The sequence below is a fragment of the Aquarana catesbeiana genome, linkage group LG07, assembly GCF_042186555.1.
Source record: "Aquarana catesbeiana isolate 2022-GZ linkage group LG07, ASM4218655v1, whole genome shotgun sequence".
In the NCBI taxonomy this organism is placed as follows: domain Eukaryota; kingdom Metazoa; phylum Chordata; class Amphibia; order Anura; family Ranidae; genus Aquarana; species Aquarana catesbeiana.
The window spans coordinates 312162097-312179076 of NC_133330.1; the positions used below are offsets into that span (position 1 = coordinate 312162097).

The 16980-nt window shown below is 43.3% G+C and overlaps 1 protein-coding gene across 3 annotated transcripts in view; it reads left to right on the forward strand.

Annotated features, from left to right (window-relative positions):
• LOC141103740 (vitellogenin-1-like) overlaps nucleotides 1-16980 on the forward strand; it is a 232430-nt gene that overhangs the window by 4605 nt on the left and 210845 nt on the right. For all 3 annotated transcript variants that reach the window (XM_073593683.1, XM_073593682.1, XM_073593684.1), the window contains exons 3-4: nucleotides 2322-2473; nucleotides 14850-15101. In XM_073593683.1, coding sequence (XP_073449784.1) covers nucleotides 2322-2473; nucleotides 14850-15101 — 404 coding nt within the window. The remainder of the gene's footprint in view (nucleotides 1-2321; nucleotides 2474-14849; nucleotides 15102-16980) is intronic.

A 16980-nucleotide genomic window follows, 5' to 3' on the forward strand; every position in this document is an offset into this window, starting at 1 on the left:
ACGTCGGAATTTGTACAGATGATCGGAATTCCCGATTGGAACTTTTTCCGACCGAAAAATTGTGAACATGCTCTCAATCTTTTGCTGGCCGAAATTCCGCCAGCAAAAGTCCGATGGAGCATACACACTGTCGCATTTTCCGACCAAAAGCTCTCATCGGACTTTTGGTTGAGGAATTTCCGATCGTGTGTACGCGGCATTAGAAACAATTTCATGAAAAACAAATTACAAAACCAGAAGTGGGTCTTCGGTAACTGTTTTCTATGCAGTAAAACCAGGGACCCTCCCAATCTACCAATCCCATACCAGTACCTTCCTTTCATAGGTGTGCGCAGCCTATGGAATTAGGGTGTGCACCCCAAAGCTCAAACACACGCTGCCAATCACTCACGATGTTCATTTACAAAGGGACGGGGTGGTAAATTAAATATTTACTGGCCCTTCACGCACTCACCCTACAACATTCTGCAGCAACAGCTGGGGGGATAGGAGAAGAGGGAAGCTGGCAGTGTCTGTAGGGGGAATCTGTTCTGCACAGGGTGATTAGGGTGTGCCTGGGCACACCTGGCACACCCTGTACGCACGCCTATGCTTCCTTTCATTTCTTACCAGACTCCAGAGAGCCATAGATGGAGTCAGCAGATGGCATTCTACAAGGAGTGTAAAACCTAAATAAATGCTCCCCATAAATTAGAACACATGACCATAAAACTGCACCCTGCAGAGGCGCACTCACAGTGTGCAGCAGCACAGACACCCAATCTCGCTCCCACTCACAACAGCGGCAGGCACCTTCAACTTCGGCTCATCTCCTGAGCTGGCTCAGTGTGGCGGTGACAACTTTACTCCGCACAGCCTGCTCTGCCGGACCTGCCGCCCACCGGCACTGCCGCCGAGCGAAAGCAATTGATGTGTTAGGATTGACTCAGGCATCTCTGGGAACTGCGCATGCGCAGTTCCAAGCCGAGCAAATCAGGACGAGAAAAGTGTAGTGTTTTTACGGGTGGTTGGCAACACTGATGCATACAGTGTTTGTTAGAGCAAGTGAACTAACTTCCAGTGGCACCACAAGTACCAGAAAGCTGGGTTGAATAAAGGATGTCTATATGCAGTGTCTTAAAGAATCTAAATGGGCAAATGCCCGCTAACCACACTGGTTACAGAAACTGCTGGCAAAGATGCAGGTGACGAATGAATGAATGAATGATTTCTATAGCACTACAAATGCAAACAAACTGAATCGCCTCAAGGCGCTTGCTCCATCCTGTGTTGTCCTGCTTCTTAGAAGAGATGGGTCTGTAGTTTTTTTCTGAAGGCCCAATGGTTTTCTTCCATGCGGATGTTAGTGGATAAAGCGTTCCATACCACCCAGTAGACATGTGCACTGCCAAAAAATGTTTTGTTTTGTTTTTTTGTTTTTTTGTTTTTTTCGGGTCATTCGTTATGGTCGCAATTCGCAAATTCTAAAATTTGAAGATTCGTAAATTCTAAAATTTGTAAATTCTTAAGTTCAAAAATCCAAAAATTCTAAAATAAGAAAGAAAATCCAAAAATTCAAAAGAACGGAAATTCGAAAATTCTAAATGATAACTAACTAACTAATAATAACTAACTATTAAATTATAGGTATTGGAATTTCCTTTCAAATTTGTCTGTTAGTGAATGTAACGAATACAAATATATCCAATCACAAATTATCCGAAATAACGAATGCCGCATCTAAACAAATGGAACGGAACAAATTAATAATAAATAAAAATAATAACAAAAAGCTTTTATAATTATTATTGTTATTTATTATTTTTAATTTATTACCTTCCATTCATTTAGATAAGGCATTCGGATAATTTGTAACTTTGGATAAATTCGCATTCGTTACGTTCACTATCAGCCAAATTTGAAAGGAAATTCCAATACCTATAATTTAATAGTTAGTAATAGTTAAGTTATTATTGGTTAGTTATTATTTCAGATTTTAGAGTTTTCGGATTTTTCGAATTTCTGAATTTACGAATGTTCGAATTTATTAATTTTTGAAAAATTCAAATTTCCGAATATTCTGCAAAATGTGTTAAACTGGTTTTCGGTAATTCGGATATTTCTGAATTAACGAATTTAGCAAAATTCGCTAAAACACGAATTCGGAACGAAACGAATTGCACATGTCTACTACCCAGTGGGTAATGAGTTTTATAAATACAGCGAATCTTCAAATACACGTTCAATGGTGAATAAATGCGGCAAGGTGTTGATTTATAAATACGCAATGAAAAGGGAAGCAAATTTTCTAAATCTGTTGTCTCAAAAAAATCCTTTTTTAGAGCTAGAGTTTCCCAGCAACAAGATTTTTACCTATGCCTATGAGGGCCAAGTGGTGACCGGTCTGCCACAAGACGTCTTTGCGAAGTCCGGCATCAAGGTGAAGTGCAGGGCCCAGATCGGCACCAATGCTCCCAGAATCCTCTTCCTGAAGGTAAGAGAAGAACACAAGTTTCTCATTGTATTTAACTATGTGGGAAGAGAAAACTTTAATTTTCTGCTTTGCTTGCTGAGCATGATGCAATTACATCTATTATTTTAGGAAGTGCTCTTGATGCAATTTCTAACATATGCCAGATAATATCCACCAGCCACCGACTTAAAGGATTTGTTCTGCTTTCTGCTCGGGAACACAAAGGAAAATGATTTGAACTGAACAACAAACCTTTATTGGATCAATGTGATTGCTGCGAAACTGAACACTGGGCTATTATTTAATCATCTATTATTCAATCATCAGCTGTCAGGTGCTGCAGACTAGGACCAGACTGATAAGCCGTCAGCGTGCACACATACCGTGCTGGTGTGCGTTTTCAGAATCCATTCAATAGCATAATTATATTAAAGGTACACGCCAGTTTTAGTAATAAAATGGCATATGGCACGTATAATTGTATGCAAAAAATTTTATTTAAAGGCATAGTTCACATGTACCAAAAAAAAAAAAAAACAGCCTGTGCAGGTGAGGGGTGTCTTTAGATAAAAACAAGCTGTGCAGCATTGAATAAAGTTGAATAATGCTCTTGCTATAGATGTAGGCCATTTATTGTACATACCTCCTGAAGCCTTACTGAAAAACTCCCAGAGAGCATATCCCTGCCTGCTAGGACATTGCTAAGAGACTCCCAGCTGCAAAGAACTTTTGCACTACAAGCCTCCCCCTGCAGTCCAAAGCACAAAACAGGTGCCGGAGATCAAATAAGCTTATCCAAGCTAGCAGAAGCAAATTAGATTTACGAAGATGGAAACGGCGCACACTGATGCCCAGCCACTATACAGACAGGTGAAGATATGGAATCAGCCTAAGCTCCTCCTAAATACACTCCGCTGACATGTTTCGCCCCACCCATGGGGCTTAATCAGCTTTATGCTTAAAGTGTTAGTAAACCCACAACAGTAAAATCAGTCTGTATATGCAGTAAAGCATGCTTGTTATTCTCACTGTGGAACCTGAAGGGGTTAATCCTCTGCATTGTGTAAAAAGGCTGTTTGATCCTGTCTTCTCTGATCCTCACATTCTTCCACAGTCACCAACTCATCTCTGCATAGTACAGAGGGTAGGGGGCAAGCTGCACATGCTCAGTTTGGTGTGCATTGCTAGAGATTTTTTTTTTTTTTTGGGGTGGAGTGCATGTGAACAGCACATGGCCAATCAGCACTGTCCAGAGAGAGGGTCAGGGGTCCTGCAGTCTTATAGAACAGAGAGAGCAATGTGAAAACTCCTCCTACAAGCTTTAACCAGACACTCATAGAAGTCACAAGACTGTTCTAACTGCTGATGAGAAAAGGTATTTAGCAGTTTATATTTACTAAAACTATTACATTTCCATGTTCTGTGTACTGTTACATAGTTAGTCAGGTTGAAAAAAGACACAAAAAGACACAAGTCCATCTAGTTCAACCATTAAAAAAAAAAAAAAGCATACAATCCCATATACCCAAACCTATACCCACAGTTGATCCAGAGGAAGGCGAAAAAAACCCAGAAAAGCATGATCCAATTAGCTACAGCAGGGGAAAAAAATCTTTCCTGATCCTCCGAGAGGCAATCGGATTTTCCCTGGATCAACTTTACCTATAAATGTTAGTATCCATATATTATTTTATGTACATTTAGGAAAGAATCCAGGCCTTTCTTAAAGCAATCTACTGAGCTGGCCAGAACCACCTCTGGAGGGAGTCTATTCCACATTTTCACAGCTCTTACTGTGAAGAAACCTTTCTGTATTTGGAGATGAAATCTCTTTTCCTCTAGATAAAGGTAAAGGTGAACTATGCCTTTAAAGTGGTTCTAAAGGCAGAAGGTTTTTCACCTTGCATTTTATGCATGAAGGTAAAAAAAAAAAAAAAAACCTTCTGCATGCAGCTTTCAGGCCCCCCACCCAATACTTACCCAAGCCCAATCACAATTTAACGATGTGCATGAGAGCCATTGCTCTCTGGGGTATCTGCCTCCTCATTGACTGAGACACAGCAGCGGGAGCCATTGGTTCGCGCTACTGTCAATCACAGGCAGGGAGAAGGGAGTGGGAGGGGAAGGATTGAGCCATTCTCTTGCAGCTCGGGAGTGAGCACACTCATGTACCCCCGTAGCAAGCTGCTTCAATGGGTGCACTTGGAGGCCGGGGGGAGGAGCCCAGATCACCGGCAGGGGACCCGAGAAGAGGAGGATCGAGGCTGCTCTATGCAAAACCATTGCAAAGAGCAGGTTAATATAACATGTTTATTTTTATTTTTTTAATTAATTTGTAGGTTTAATATCACTTAGTATAACTAAAGGCAAAACTTTTTATTTTGTTTTGGATAGAGTGGAGAGGCATCAGAATACCTGTCAGTTTTTATTGCTGTCTATGTCCCCGTTAGGGAGATTCCCCCTCTCTATTTGTCCTGTTTACCATTTTCAGTAAAACAGTGCAAGAAAATCCCCAATTTAGAAATTTCAACAGGAACTGGCATAGGCTATAACCCTTCCTTACTCTATCCAAAATGGAAACAAAAATGCCTTTAGTTCTAATTCAATAACAATTATAATGACATAAAACTTGACATGATATTCTTCCATCTGCAAAATTTAAATTTCATTTTGAAGCATGCATGGTAGCATGTTCAGCTTGCAAAAGAGTTTTAAAAAAGCCATTACCAACCTCTGTAACTTCATGTATTGTAGGATATTAAGGCCTCAAACTCTAAACAATGACTCTTATGCCGCGTACACACGAGCGGACATTACGGCGGACTTTGCCCGGCGGACTTTTCGATGTACTTTCCGACGGACTTTCTGAATGAACGGACTTGCCTACACACAATCCACCAAAGTCCGTCGAATTCGTACGTGATGACGTACGACCGGACTAAAACAAGGAAGTTCATAGCCAGTAGCCAATAGCTGCCCTAGCATGGCTTTTTGTCCGTCGAACTAGCATACAGACGGCGGACTTTTCGACCGGACTCGATTTCAACGGATAAATTTTAAACAAGTTTCAAATCTAAGTCCGTCCAACTTTTGAGAAAACAAAGTCCGCTGGAGCCCACACACATCGAATTGTCCGACGAAATCCAGTCCGCCGGGCAAAGTCCGCCGTAATGTCCGCTCGTGTGTACGCGGCATTAGTTCAGGTTTCAGACCATTTCTAACAGCTTACAAGTAGCAGTCAGACTGCTACCTTTCTGCTGCTATGGAAAATAACGAGATAAGAAGCTGAGATTTAGGATTTTGGCTTTGAAGATGAATTTCTCCACAATGGTTACAGATACAGAGGTGAATAAGGTGCTTTTATTGCTTTAGGTACTGAGCAGGAAGCTTCTGCTCTGAGTCTCAAGGTTAAACTGGAATGTACATTACAAAAGTGCAAACCATAATAGATAGATAGATAGATAGATAGATAGATAGATAGATAGATAGATAGATAGATAGATAGATAGATAGATAGATAGATAGATAGATAGATAGATAGATAGATAGATTTTTGTATTTTTTTAAACAATCCCAGTTATGTGCCCATCATTGCCATGATGAGGGATGGATAAAGGAAAATGGGACCCTAGGCAAGATAGATAGCATTTTTACTTCCTAAACCTCCCCAGTTCATTCCATCAGTTGACACTTTTGAGGATTGCAATACGCACAGAGAAGTCACCCATTTGCATTGCCCGTACTGGCATTGCATATACCATCAAACATCAACTGCCTATAAGTATACACATGTACCCTCCCTTTTAACATAACAGGTTTACTGCTTTGACCAATTGTTTCTGGTTTACGGTAAGAGAATGAAGGTTGTAAGTGGAGCACTGGACATCCGCCAGGCCTTGGCTCCTGCCTAGGTTGCTTTGTGGATGATCTGGTTCTAGTCCTGGCACATGTCTGTATACCAACTTTGTTGAAGGTCCTTGCTACTACTATAGACAAAGTGTACAATCTATGAGCCATCACTAGAGATCAGTAAAGTTTTCTTACCCCCAGGGATACCCCAGTGGGCAGGACTACTGTGACATGGCAACCTTTGCTTAGGCAGGGCAATCATTTCCTTCCCTAGCATCCTGACTGAGCCTACATACCTTACCCACAAATGACCCAGGTTAAAAGAAAACTGAAACAGACCATGCCGTTATTTTGAAATGTGGGACACAGGAGCTACATACAAAAACCACTGCACCATATTGTGCTGTATGAAGCCAGCATCCACTTGTCGGCACGCCATTGTTGTCAATAAGAAACACATGTCGACCCAATGACAGAAAAACACGTGCAAAGAAAAGGTCCTTTGTGTAATTGTCACAGGCACATTCGTTTAAGATCGGTTCAAGAATACAAAGACTGATACAAATGTCTTCAGAATTCCCACAAACCTCATTGAATGGAAATGTGTAAAGTATTAAGATGGAATGACTGCACTTTCATTGGCAGCGAGTTTTAATAGTAGAGTGCAGCGCTCGGCTGCTTCCCATCTATGGGACGTACATGTTCTACTGTTCCAATTATTGAGCAGTGTAGTTTTTTTTCCTGGTGCCCAAGGGTACAGCATGATATATGGCGATGTGTATCAAACTTTACTAGGTGGAAAGCACTTCCAGATTTCTCGAAGAAAATTTCTTCTCAGGGAATACATTTCAACCTCAAGTTGGATATAAAGCAATTTCCACAGGTTTTTTTGTGTGCTTTGTACTTAAAGGGGCCACTATGAACATATCACATACAGCTTAGATTAGCTTACTTTTCATTAAATGTTTGCTTAAAATAATGTTTTGCAATTTTTATTGATACCTATATGAGCATTTCAGGAAGTTTTCAGAGCAAAGAAAGTAAAAGAATTTCCATGAAAGTAAATTGATTATATACCCGGGAGAGATCTAGGATTTGGTGGTCCACGAGGGTCACAGGGATTCAACCGCAAAGGATTTGGTATCAGCCCAAGGACAGCTTAGGGAAGTGTAGCCAATGGAAAACAAAATAGGTAGGCTGGAGAGCCCACTGCCCTTATAGTGTGGTAGGTGACTCAAATCATGGCCATTAACTCAAAGGGTTTAACAGCAGGAGAAAATAGAAAATGACTTCTGTTCAGGCTGTGGTCACCCTATGGAGGGTAGAAACATGCAACCTTCTTAAGGCACAAGTGGAGAAATCCCTTCCTCCGTGCATAAAATAAAAGGTTGCTCTCGATGCCTTGGGACTCCTGATCCTGGATCCTCTGTGGGGTTCTTAGGCAGGTGTTGGCTTTGTAGTTACTCTCATATCAGCTTATAGAATCACCCTCCTTCTTCAAGATTATGGCCTGTGCTACACCACAGTGGCAGGTACTCAGCCCTGACTATTTTGCCTGGAAGACCATGACTGCCTCCAGCAGGGCACGTAGTGTGTCTTTGTTGCTGGACTATGCTGTCAGCAGCTAGGTACACATGACCACGGACAAGTGGTCTAGTAAGCAATGGAAGGGATGCTACACATTCTTCATGGCACACTGGGTCAATCTTCTGGCAGCTGGGAAGAATGCAGGTTGGGCACACTGCTGAACTGGTAATGCCATCACATGTCATGACTGATGATGAATGCGCGATTGACTGTATCCCTTCCTCCTCATTGGCCTCTTCCTTGATTCCCCCTTCCTTCATGTCCTCCCACTTCTACTCTTCCTCCCCTTCCGCCTTCACCACCCTCTACTTCTACTCCCCTTAATCCTTCATCTCTTCTTCCTCCTCCTCCTCATCTACTTCCTCCTATCTCTCCTCCCCTTCTTTCACATTCTTCCTCCCCCTCCCATTCTTCCACCCTTTTCCTCCCTGTACTCCTCATCCCCTTTCTCCTTCACCTCTTGCTCCTCCATCTGATTTTGGCCCATGGAGAGGTTCTAGAACGTTTTCACCACGCCGTTGGCTCAATATCTAGGACTTTTTTTATCTAGCAACTATTTGACTTTTTTGAGGAGAGAACTAAAATGACAACCTGCAACAAGGCAGGAATTAGTGACAAAATCCTTTTGGTGTTTAGCCTAGAGTACACATATTGCATGGCCGAGTAAATGAGATCAGTAAAAAACAAACATTCACTGCAACTCCTTCCATATTTGGCCAAAGCTCCTGGCCCGGGTGGTCCCATGGTAACATATTCCCACTCGCCATCATTTATTTTTACAATTTCTATTATTTACATTTTTTTTTGTTTTTCATTGTAAGGCTATTTCTTACCAGGGCAAGAAAACATGGCCAGGAATTTTAAAAACTCACAACTGAAATTAATGGTGTTATTTGCAGGAGGCTGCAGAGGAATGTGGCCACTGTAGTTGGTCGGATCAGTTGTTGGTCATAACTGGTATACTACTGCTTCCATACCAGCAAGCAAAAACAGTCCCCCTTCCTCTACATTATGGCCTGGGTAGTCCCACATTAACATTTTCCCAACTACCATTAATACATTCTTTATTTATTTATTTTTTGTAAAACATTATTTAAAGATTTACATTTTGTATATTTTATTTCCTCATGAGGTTATCCCTACCCTGGTCAACCAAACATGGGCAGGGTTGACACTAACTAAAAGAGAAATATTCCATACGTACAGTGCCTTGAAAAAGTATTCATATCCCTTGAAATTTTCCACATTTTGTCATGTTACAACCCAAAACGTAAATGGATTTTATTAGGATTTTATGTAATAGACCATGAAGTGGCACATAATTGTGAAGTGGAAGGAAAATGATAAATGGTTTTCATTTTTTTTTATAAATCAATATATGAGAAAAGTGGGTCGTGTATTTGTATTCAGCCCCCTTTACTCTGATACCCCTAACTAAAATCTAGTGGAACCAATTGCCTTCAGAAGCCACCTAATTAGTAAATAGAGTCCACCTGTGTGTAATTTAAAGCGGAGTTCCACACAAAAATGGAACTTCCGCTTTTCGGAACCCTCCCCCCCTCCGGTGTCACATTTGGAACCTTTTAGGGGGGAGGGGGGTGCAGATACCTGTCTAAGACAGGTATTTGCACCCACTTCCCGCATAGACTCCCATGGGAGTCTATGCCTCTTCCCATCCCCACCGCGCTGTCTGCTGGGAACACACAGCTCCCAGGAGAGAGCGGGGACCACTAGGGACGCGCAGCGCGACTCGCGCATGCGCAGTAGGGAACGGGGAAGTGAAGCCGCAATGCTTCACTTCCTGATTCCCTCACCTAGGATGGCGGCGGCAGCTGCCGAGAACCGAGCGGGTTCTCGGCGTCCCCTGCCGACATCGCTGGACCCCGGGACAGGTAAGTGGCCATGTATTAAAAGTCAGCAGCTGCAGTATTTGTAGCTGCTGGCTTTTAATATTTTTTTTTTTTTTGGCGGTGTGGGTGAACCCTCGCTTTAATCTCAGTATAAATACAGCTGTTCTGTGAAGCCCTCATAGGTTTGTTAGAAAACCTTAGTGAACAAACAGCATCATGAAGGCCAAGGAACACACCAGACAAGTCAGGGACAAAGTTGTGCAGAAATTTAAAGCAGGGTTAGGTTATAAAAAAATATCCCAAGCTTTGAACATTCCACAGAGCACTGTTCAATCCATCATCCCAAAATGGAAAGAGTATGGCACAACTGCAAACCTACCAAGACATGGCCGTCCACCTAAACTGACAGGAAAGGAGAGCGTTAATCAGAGAAGCCCAAGAGGCCCATTGTAACTCTGGAGGAGTTGCAGAAATCCACAGCTCAGGTGGGAGAATTTGTCCACAGGACAATTATAATGCCCCGTACACACGATCGGACTTTCCGAAACAAAACCGTGGAATTTTGTTTGAAGGTTGTTGGCTCCAACTTATCTTGCATACACACGGTCACACAAATGTTGGCCAACAATTACGAACGTAGTGACGTACAAGACGTATGGCAAGCCGATAAAAAGGAAGTTCAGTAGTCATGTGATCTCTCCATTACGAGCGCTTCCAGCTCGTCCTTGATTCTGAGCATGCGTGTTTGTACTTTAGACTTTTGTCCGATGGACTTGTGTACACACGATCGGGAAGTCCGACAACACACATTTGTTGGCGGAAAATTTAAGAACATGCTAGCCAGTATTTGTTGGCGGAAAGTCCGACAACAAATGTCCGATGGAGCATACAGATGGTCTGACTTTCCGACAACAAGCTCACATCCAACATTTACCGTTGGAAATTGTGTGTACGCGGCATTAGTCGTGCACTCCACAAATCTGGCCTTTATCGAAGTGTGGCAAGAAGAAAGCCATTGTTGAAAGAAAGCCATAAGAAGTCCAGTTTGCAGTTTGCGAGAAGCCATGTGGAGGACACAGCAAACATGTGGAAGAAGGTGCTCTGGTCAGATGAGACCAAAATTTAACTTTTTGGCCTAAAAGCAAAACACTATGTGTGGCAGAAAACTAACACTGTACATCACCCTGAACACACCATCCCCACATGGTGGTGGCAGAATCATGTTGTGGAGATGCTTTTCTTCAGCAGGGACAGGGAAGCTAGTCAGAATTGATGGGAAGATGGATGGAGTCAAATACAGGCAATCTTAGAAGAAAACCTGTTATGCCGTGTACACACGATCGGACATTGATTGGACATTCCGACAACAAAATCCATGGATTTTTTCCGACGGTGTTGGCTCAAACTTGTCTTGCATACACACGGTCGCACAAAGTTGTCGGAAAATCCGATCGTTCTGAACGCGGTGACTTAAAACACGTACGTGGGGACTATAAACGGGGCAGTAGCCAATAGCTTTCGTCTTTTAATTTATTCTGAGCATGCGTGGCATTTTGTGCGTTGGATTTGTGTACACACGATCGGAATTTAACCAATCGCATTTTGTTGTCGGAAAATTTTATAGCCTGCTCTCACTTTGTGTGTCAGAAATTCCGACGGAAAAAGTCCGATGGAGCCCACACACGATCGGAATTTCCAACAACACAATTCGATCGCACTTTTTCCCTTGGAGAATCCGACCGTGTGTACAGGGCATTAGAGTCTGCAAAAGACTTGAGACTGGGGCGGAGGTTCACCTTCCAGCAGGACAACAACCCTAAACATACAGCCAGAGCTACAATAGAATGGTTTAGATCAAAACCATATTTATGTGTTAGAATTGCCCCTTCAAAGTCCAGACCTAAATCCAATTGAGAATCTGTGGCAAGACTTGAAAATTGTTGTTCACAGACGCTCTCCATCCAATCTGACAGAGTTTGAGCTATTTTGCAAAGAAGAATGGGCAAAAATGTCCCTCTCTAGATGTGCAAAGCTGGTAGAGACATCCCCAAAAAGACTTGCAGCTGTAATTGCAGAGAAAGGAGGTTCTACAAAGTATTGACTCAGGGGGGCTGAATACAAATGTACGCCACACTTTTCACAATCTTTATGTGTAAAACATTGTGAAAAAAATGTATCATTTTCCTTCCACTTCACAATTGTGTGACACTTTGTGTTGGTCTATCACATAAAATCCCAATAAAATAAATTTTGGTTGGGATGACGACAAAATTTCAAGGGGTATGAATACTTTTTTTAAGGCACTGTATATAATGTATGCCAGAGGGTCAATACGCTAAACAAGCACCTAGCCCTAGCGGACTGAGAAGCAGTCCAGGATTAAAGAGGCAGGTTTCACAATCACATAAATTAAAAAAACTCACATACTTTTTTTGCACGTGGAGATACAGTCCAACTTGTACTAGATCAGTCTTTCTCAACCAGGGTTCTGTGGAACCCTAGGGTTCTTCCAGGGGTTTCTAGGAGTTCCATCAGCAATAAGCAACTTCTGCTTCTAAGATTGAGTAACCATTGGCAGCAATGATCTTTTTAGTTATATGTAGGGAGCCATTGCGGCTGGTGGCTTTTTCTTTAGAGCGGGCGGCAAACAGCCACCCCCGGAGGATGGTCGGGACATCAAGCCCCACACTTACCCCTTCTAGGAAGCGGGCAGGCGGGCAGCATGTCCAGCTTTCTTTCTTCCTCCTCCTGTGGATCATGGCAGCTTCCCCCATGCATCTCTCTCCTCTTCCTAAGCGTGGCATCCAATAGGATCACCTGTCCTTTCAGCCAATCGGGAGGGATTTTCCCATCAATACTGACTGTGTTAATCGGGGAATTTAATGATTTTCTTTCCTTTCAACTCATGGTTGAAGCAAAGAAACTTGCATAATGTATGGCCAGCCCAACAGTCCTTTCAACCCTTACCTCCTAGAGCTCTGCTCCCCAGTGTAAAACATTTCACGCTTTTTTATCTCTTTATAGTCCTATACCCATGGGTGTAGCATAAGGGGTTGCAGGGGTAACAATCGCAACCCTGCCCCTAGCTCCAAGGGGCCCCTGCAGCCTCCCTGTCATATTATCATATCCTCTAGAAAATCCAGCTCAGATCTGCCCTAGGGCCCCACAGCCACACTTCAGTACTGGGCTTCTACTTTGCCTTCCACAGTCCACACCCCTCTGTTCCCATTGGCTGGAGAGAAGCTGTGAGCCATTTCCTGAATGGAGAGCACAAGGTGAGAACAGCCCAGGATGGGGAAGTGTCTGTGCTGTGTGCTGGCAACATGGAATGGTAACCAAGCTCAGCGAGGCAAGAGGAGGAGAGTGCCATCCTGTAGCCACGATGGGACCAATGTCACTGGTGAAGTATGACACCGCTCAGTGTCTCCTTGTCACCAGCTGGGATTCTCTGTACCCCCCCCCCACCCGGGGGATGTCTACTTACCCCACTTCCATGACAACTGGGGAAAAGACACACACCTCCAGGAGGTGACCTTCCCCCAACACCTGCCAACACTGACAGAGAAACCTTCAGAAATTGCTAAAACAAATCCCTTAACACCTCCTCGGGAGGCTCCTGAAGGGCTGCAGGCTACAGATTTTGTGTCACATGGCTTTGCCCTCCCAGATCTAAGTTGCCCCCCCCCCCCAAAGCCCCCTGACCAACCCCTCCACCCTGCATGCTATGCCCGACTGCTGAGCTCCTTTCCTATTACAGCACTCTATACTGCTCCTCCTCCGCAGGGCTGAAATCACATTCCTTTACAACACAGCCAGTTAGCCATGATCTGCACAGGGAGTATCTGCCTACTGCAACTACACTGCCGTTCCAACCAGAGAATTTCACAGGTCAGAAGGGCAACATAAAAGCCAGATACACCCTGTGAAGAGTGACAGACTGTGTGTAAAAGAATGTGATTTCAGCCCTGTGTAGTGTGTGTGTGTGTGTGTGTGGGGAGCTGTATACAGTGCTGGGATGGGAAAAGAGCTCTGCCAAGTGACCTGTCAGGGGTCTCTGTCCTCTGATTCTCCAGCGGTAATCCGGTAATCCCTGTCCTCTGATTCTCCAGCGGTAATCCGGTAATCCCTGTCCTCTGATTCTCCAGCGGTAATCCCTGTCCTCCGATGTAAAGAGGAACTCTGGAAACTCAAAACTCTTAAGCCACTTTGAGTATCTTGGCGTGTGGTGGATGTATCTGCACACACGTTGGAAGTAGTGGGGGGCCCAGGTCAACTTTTGCATCAGGACCGACAAGCTTCAAGCTACACCTCTGCCTATACCAATGTGCTGTACTGTATTGTTCGATGTGTGATTTGCTAAAAAATACAATGAAATACCTTTTTCTCTCAATGAACTGCACTTTTCAGTCCTCACACTCCAGGGCTCGATGCTGGCAGAGCTAAATAACAGTCACACCCCTCAGCACAAGCTTCCCAGCATAGACTTGTATTAATACAGAGAAGGGAAAGGGGGATGGCTGACCGGGTCTGTTATAATACTTATAGCCCGTACACACGGTCGGATTTTCCGATGGAAAATGTCCGATCGGAGCGTGTTGTCGGAAATTCCGACCGTGTGTGGGCTCCATCGGACATTTTCCATCGGATTTTCCGACACACAAAGTTGGAGAGCAGGAGATAAAATTTTCCGACAACAAAATCCGTTGTCGGAAATTCCGATCGTGTGTACACAAATCCGACGGACAAAGTACCACGCATGCTCAGAATAAATAAAGAGATGAAAGCTATTGGCCACTGCGCCGTTTATAGTCCCGACGTACGTGTTTTAGGTCACCGCGTTTAGAACGATCTGATTTTCCGACAACTTTGTGTGACCGTGTGTATGCAAGACAAGCTTGAGCCAACATCCGTCGGAAAAAATCCTAAGATTTTGTTGTCGGAATGTCCGAACAAAGTCCGACCGTGTGTACGCCCTATAAGAGTACTGCCACTGGGCAGTCTAAGAATATAAAAATTAAGGCTGTTAACACAAACCCTATCTATTATCTATTACTGTAGCTTCAATTGGGCTTTGGATTAACCATTTATATGTATTTGTTTTTTCCTTCTAGATTCATGACATAGAGGTGCTAGAATTTAATGGCATCCAGAAAACCGATACGTTTACAAGTTCCCCCAACTTCACTAACTTATTAGAGAAAGATCTTGCCGTACCAATCAGTTTTGACTACACCCGCGGTCAAGTTGGAGAGCTGTACATACCAAAAGGCCTGTCAAAGACTACAGTCAATCTGCTTAGAGGTATTCTGAATATTCTTCAGCTTACTATCAAAAAGACTCAGAATGCATATATTATGCAGGAGGTAAGAAGTTACAAATTTGTATTTTTTGTGTGTTTTCATTTTGGGGCTCGTTCACATTGCAGTCCATTTAAATGTAGGCAAAATTCCCAGACAAGAGTCACTACTGGAAGACTTGTATGGGAACCTTATACATTCATTTTTATGTGTCTTCAAAACATAGGTGACATAGAAGAAATTTAAAAAAAAAAGGAAAAAGACATTTGGGAACACACATAGGAGTTCATTTTTTTAAAAAGATTTGCTGGGCAAATGTGAAAAGCATTTGCACATCCTTGATGAGATCTCCTCCCTTTAGATTGTAAGCTCCATGAGCGGGGCCCTCCTATTTCTTTTGTATTGAACTGTGTTGTAACTGCACTGTTTCCTTTTAACCTTTAAAGCACTGTGCAAGCTGTTGACTCTATATAATTCCTGAATAATAATAATTCTGATTGTATTTTACTTAATGTAGAGGAAAAGCCTAACACTGTCCTTAAAAATATTCCTTTCCCCTGCCCATCCTGTAAAAGAAAGGTCTGTGTACTTACCTACACTGCTAAAAAAATAAATAAAGGAACCCATTTTAATCAAGCTTATAGCATCAAGTCAATTAAACTCCTGGGATATTGATCTGGTCAGTTAAGAGCAGAGGGGATGACTAATCAGTTTCAGCTGCTTTGGTGTTAATGAATATAACAACAGGTGCACTAGATAGGCAACAACGAGACAACCTCCAAAACAGGAATGGTTTTACAGGTGGAGGCCATTGACATTTTTTCCCTACTCATCTTTTCTGACTGTTTTTTACTAGTCTTGCATTTGGCTAGGGTCAGTGTCACTACTGGCAGAATGAGGCGATAGCTGGACCCTATAGAGGTTGCACAGGCAGTCCAACTCCTCCAGGATGGCACATCAATACATGCCATTGCCAGAAGGATTGCTGTGTTTCCCAGCACAGTCTCGAGAGCATGGAGGAGATTCCAGGAGACAGGCAGTTACTCTAGGAGAGCTGGACAGGTGGATAGAAGGTCCTTAACCCATCAACAGGACAGGTATCTGCTCCTTTGTGCAAGGAGGAACAGAATGAGCACTGCCAGAGCTCTTCAAAATTACCTCCAGCAGGCCACTGGTGTGAATGTCTCTGACCAAACAATCAGAAACAGACTTTATGAGGGTGGCCTGAGGGCTCAACGTCCTCTAGTAGAACCTGTGCTCACTGCCGGGCACCGTGGAGCTTGATTGGCATTTGCCATTGAACAACAGAAGTGCTTTTCACAGATGAGATGGTCTGGGGAGGCATATCCATGGAGGGATGCACAGACCTCTACAGGCTAGACAATGGTGCCCTGACCGCCATTAAGTATTGGGATGCCTACTATGCTGGTGCAGTGGGTCCTGGGTTCCTCCTGGTGCACAACAATGCCCGGCTTCATGTGGCGAATTGATACCACTGAATGGCCCCCATGCTCTCCTGACCTAAATCCAATAGAACACCTCTGGGACATTATATTTCAGTCCATCTGACGCTGCCAGCCAAGTTGCACCTCAGTCTGTTCAGGAGCTCAGTGATGCCCTGGTCCAGATCTGGGAGGAAATACCCAGGACACCATCTGTCGTCTCATTAGGAGCATGTCCTGATGTTGTCAGGCATGCATACAAGCACGTGGGGGCTATACAAACTACTGAGGACCATTTTGAGTTGCTGCAATGAAATTTCAGCAGAATGGACTAGCCTGCTGCATCATTTTTTCACTATGATTTTCGGGGTGTCTTTGAATTCAGCCCTCTGTAGGTTGATAATTTTTATTTCCATCAAACGATGTGGCATCCTATCGTTCCTAACACATTACCCAATCCAAATCAGTATAGATATCCAGCATGATATTTTTCCACATTGAGA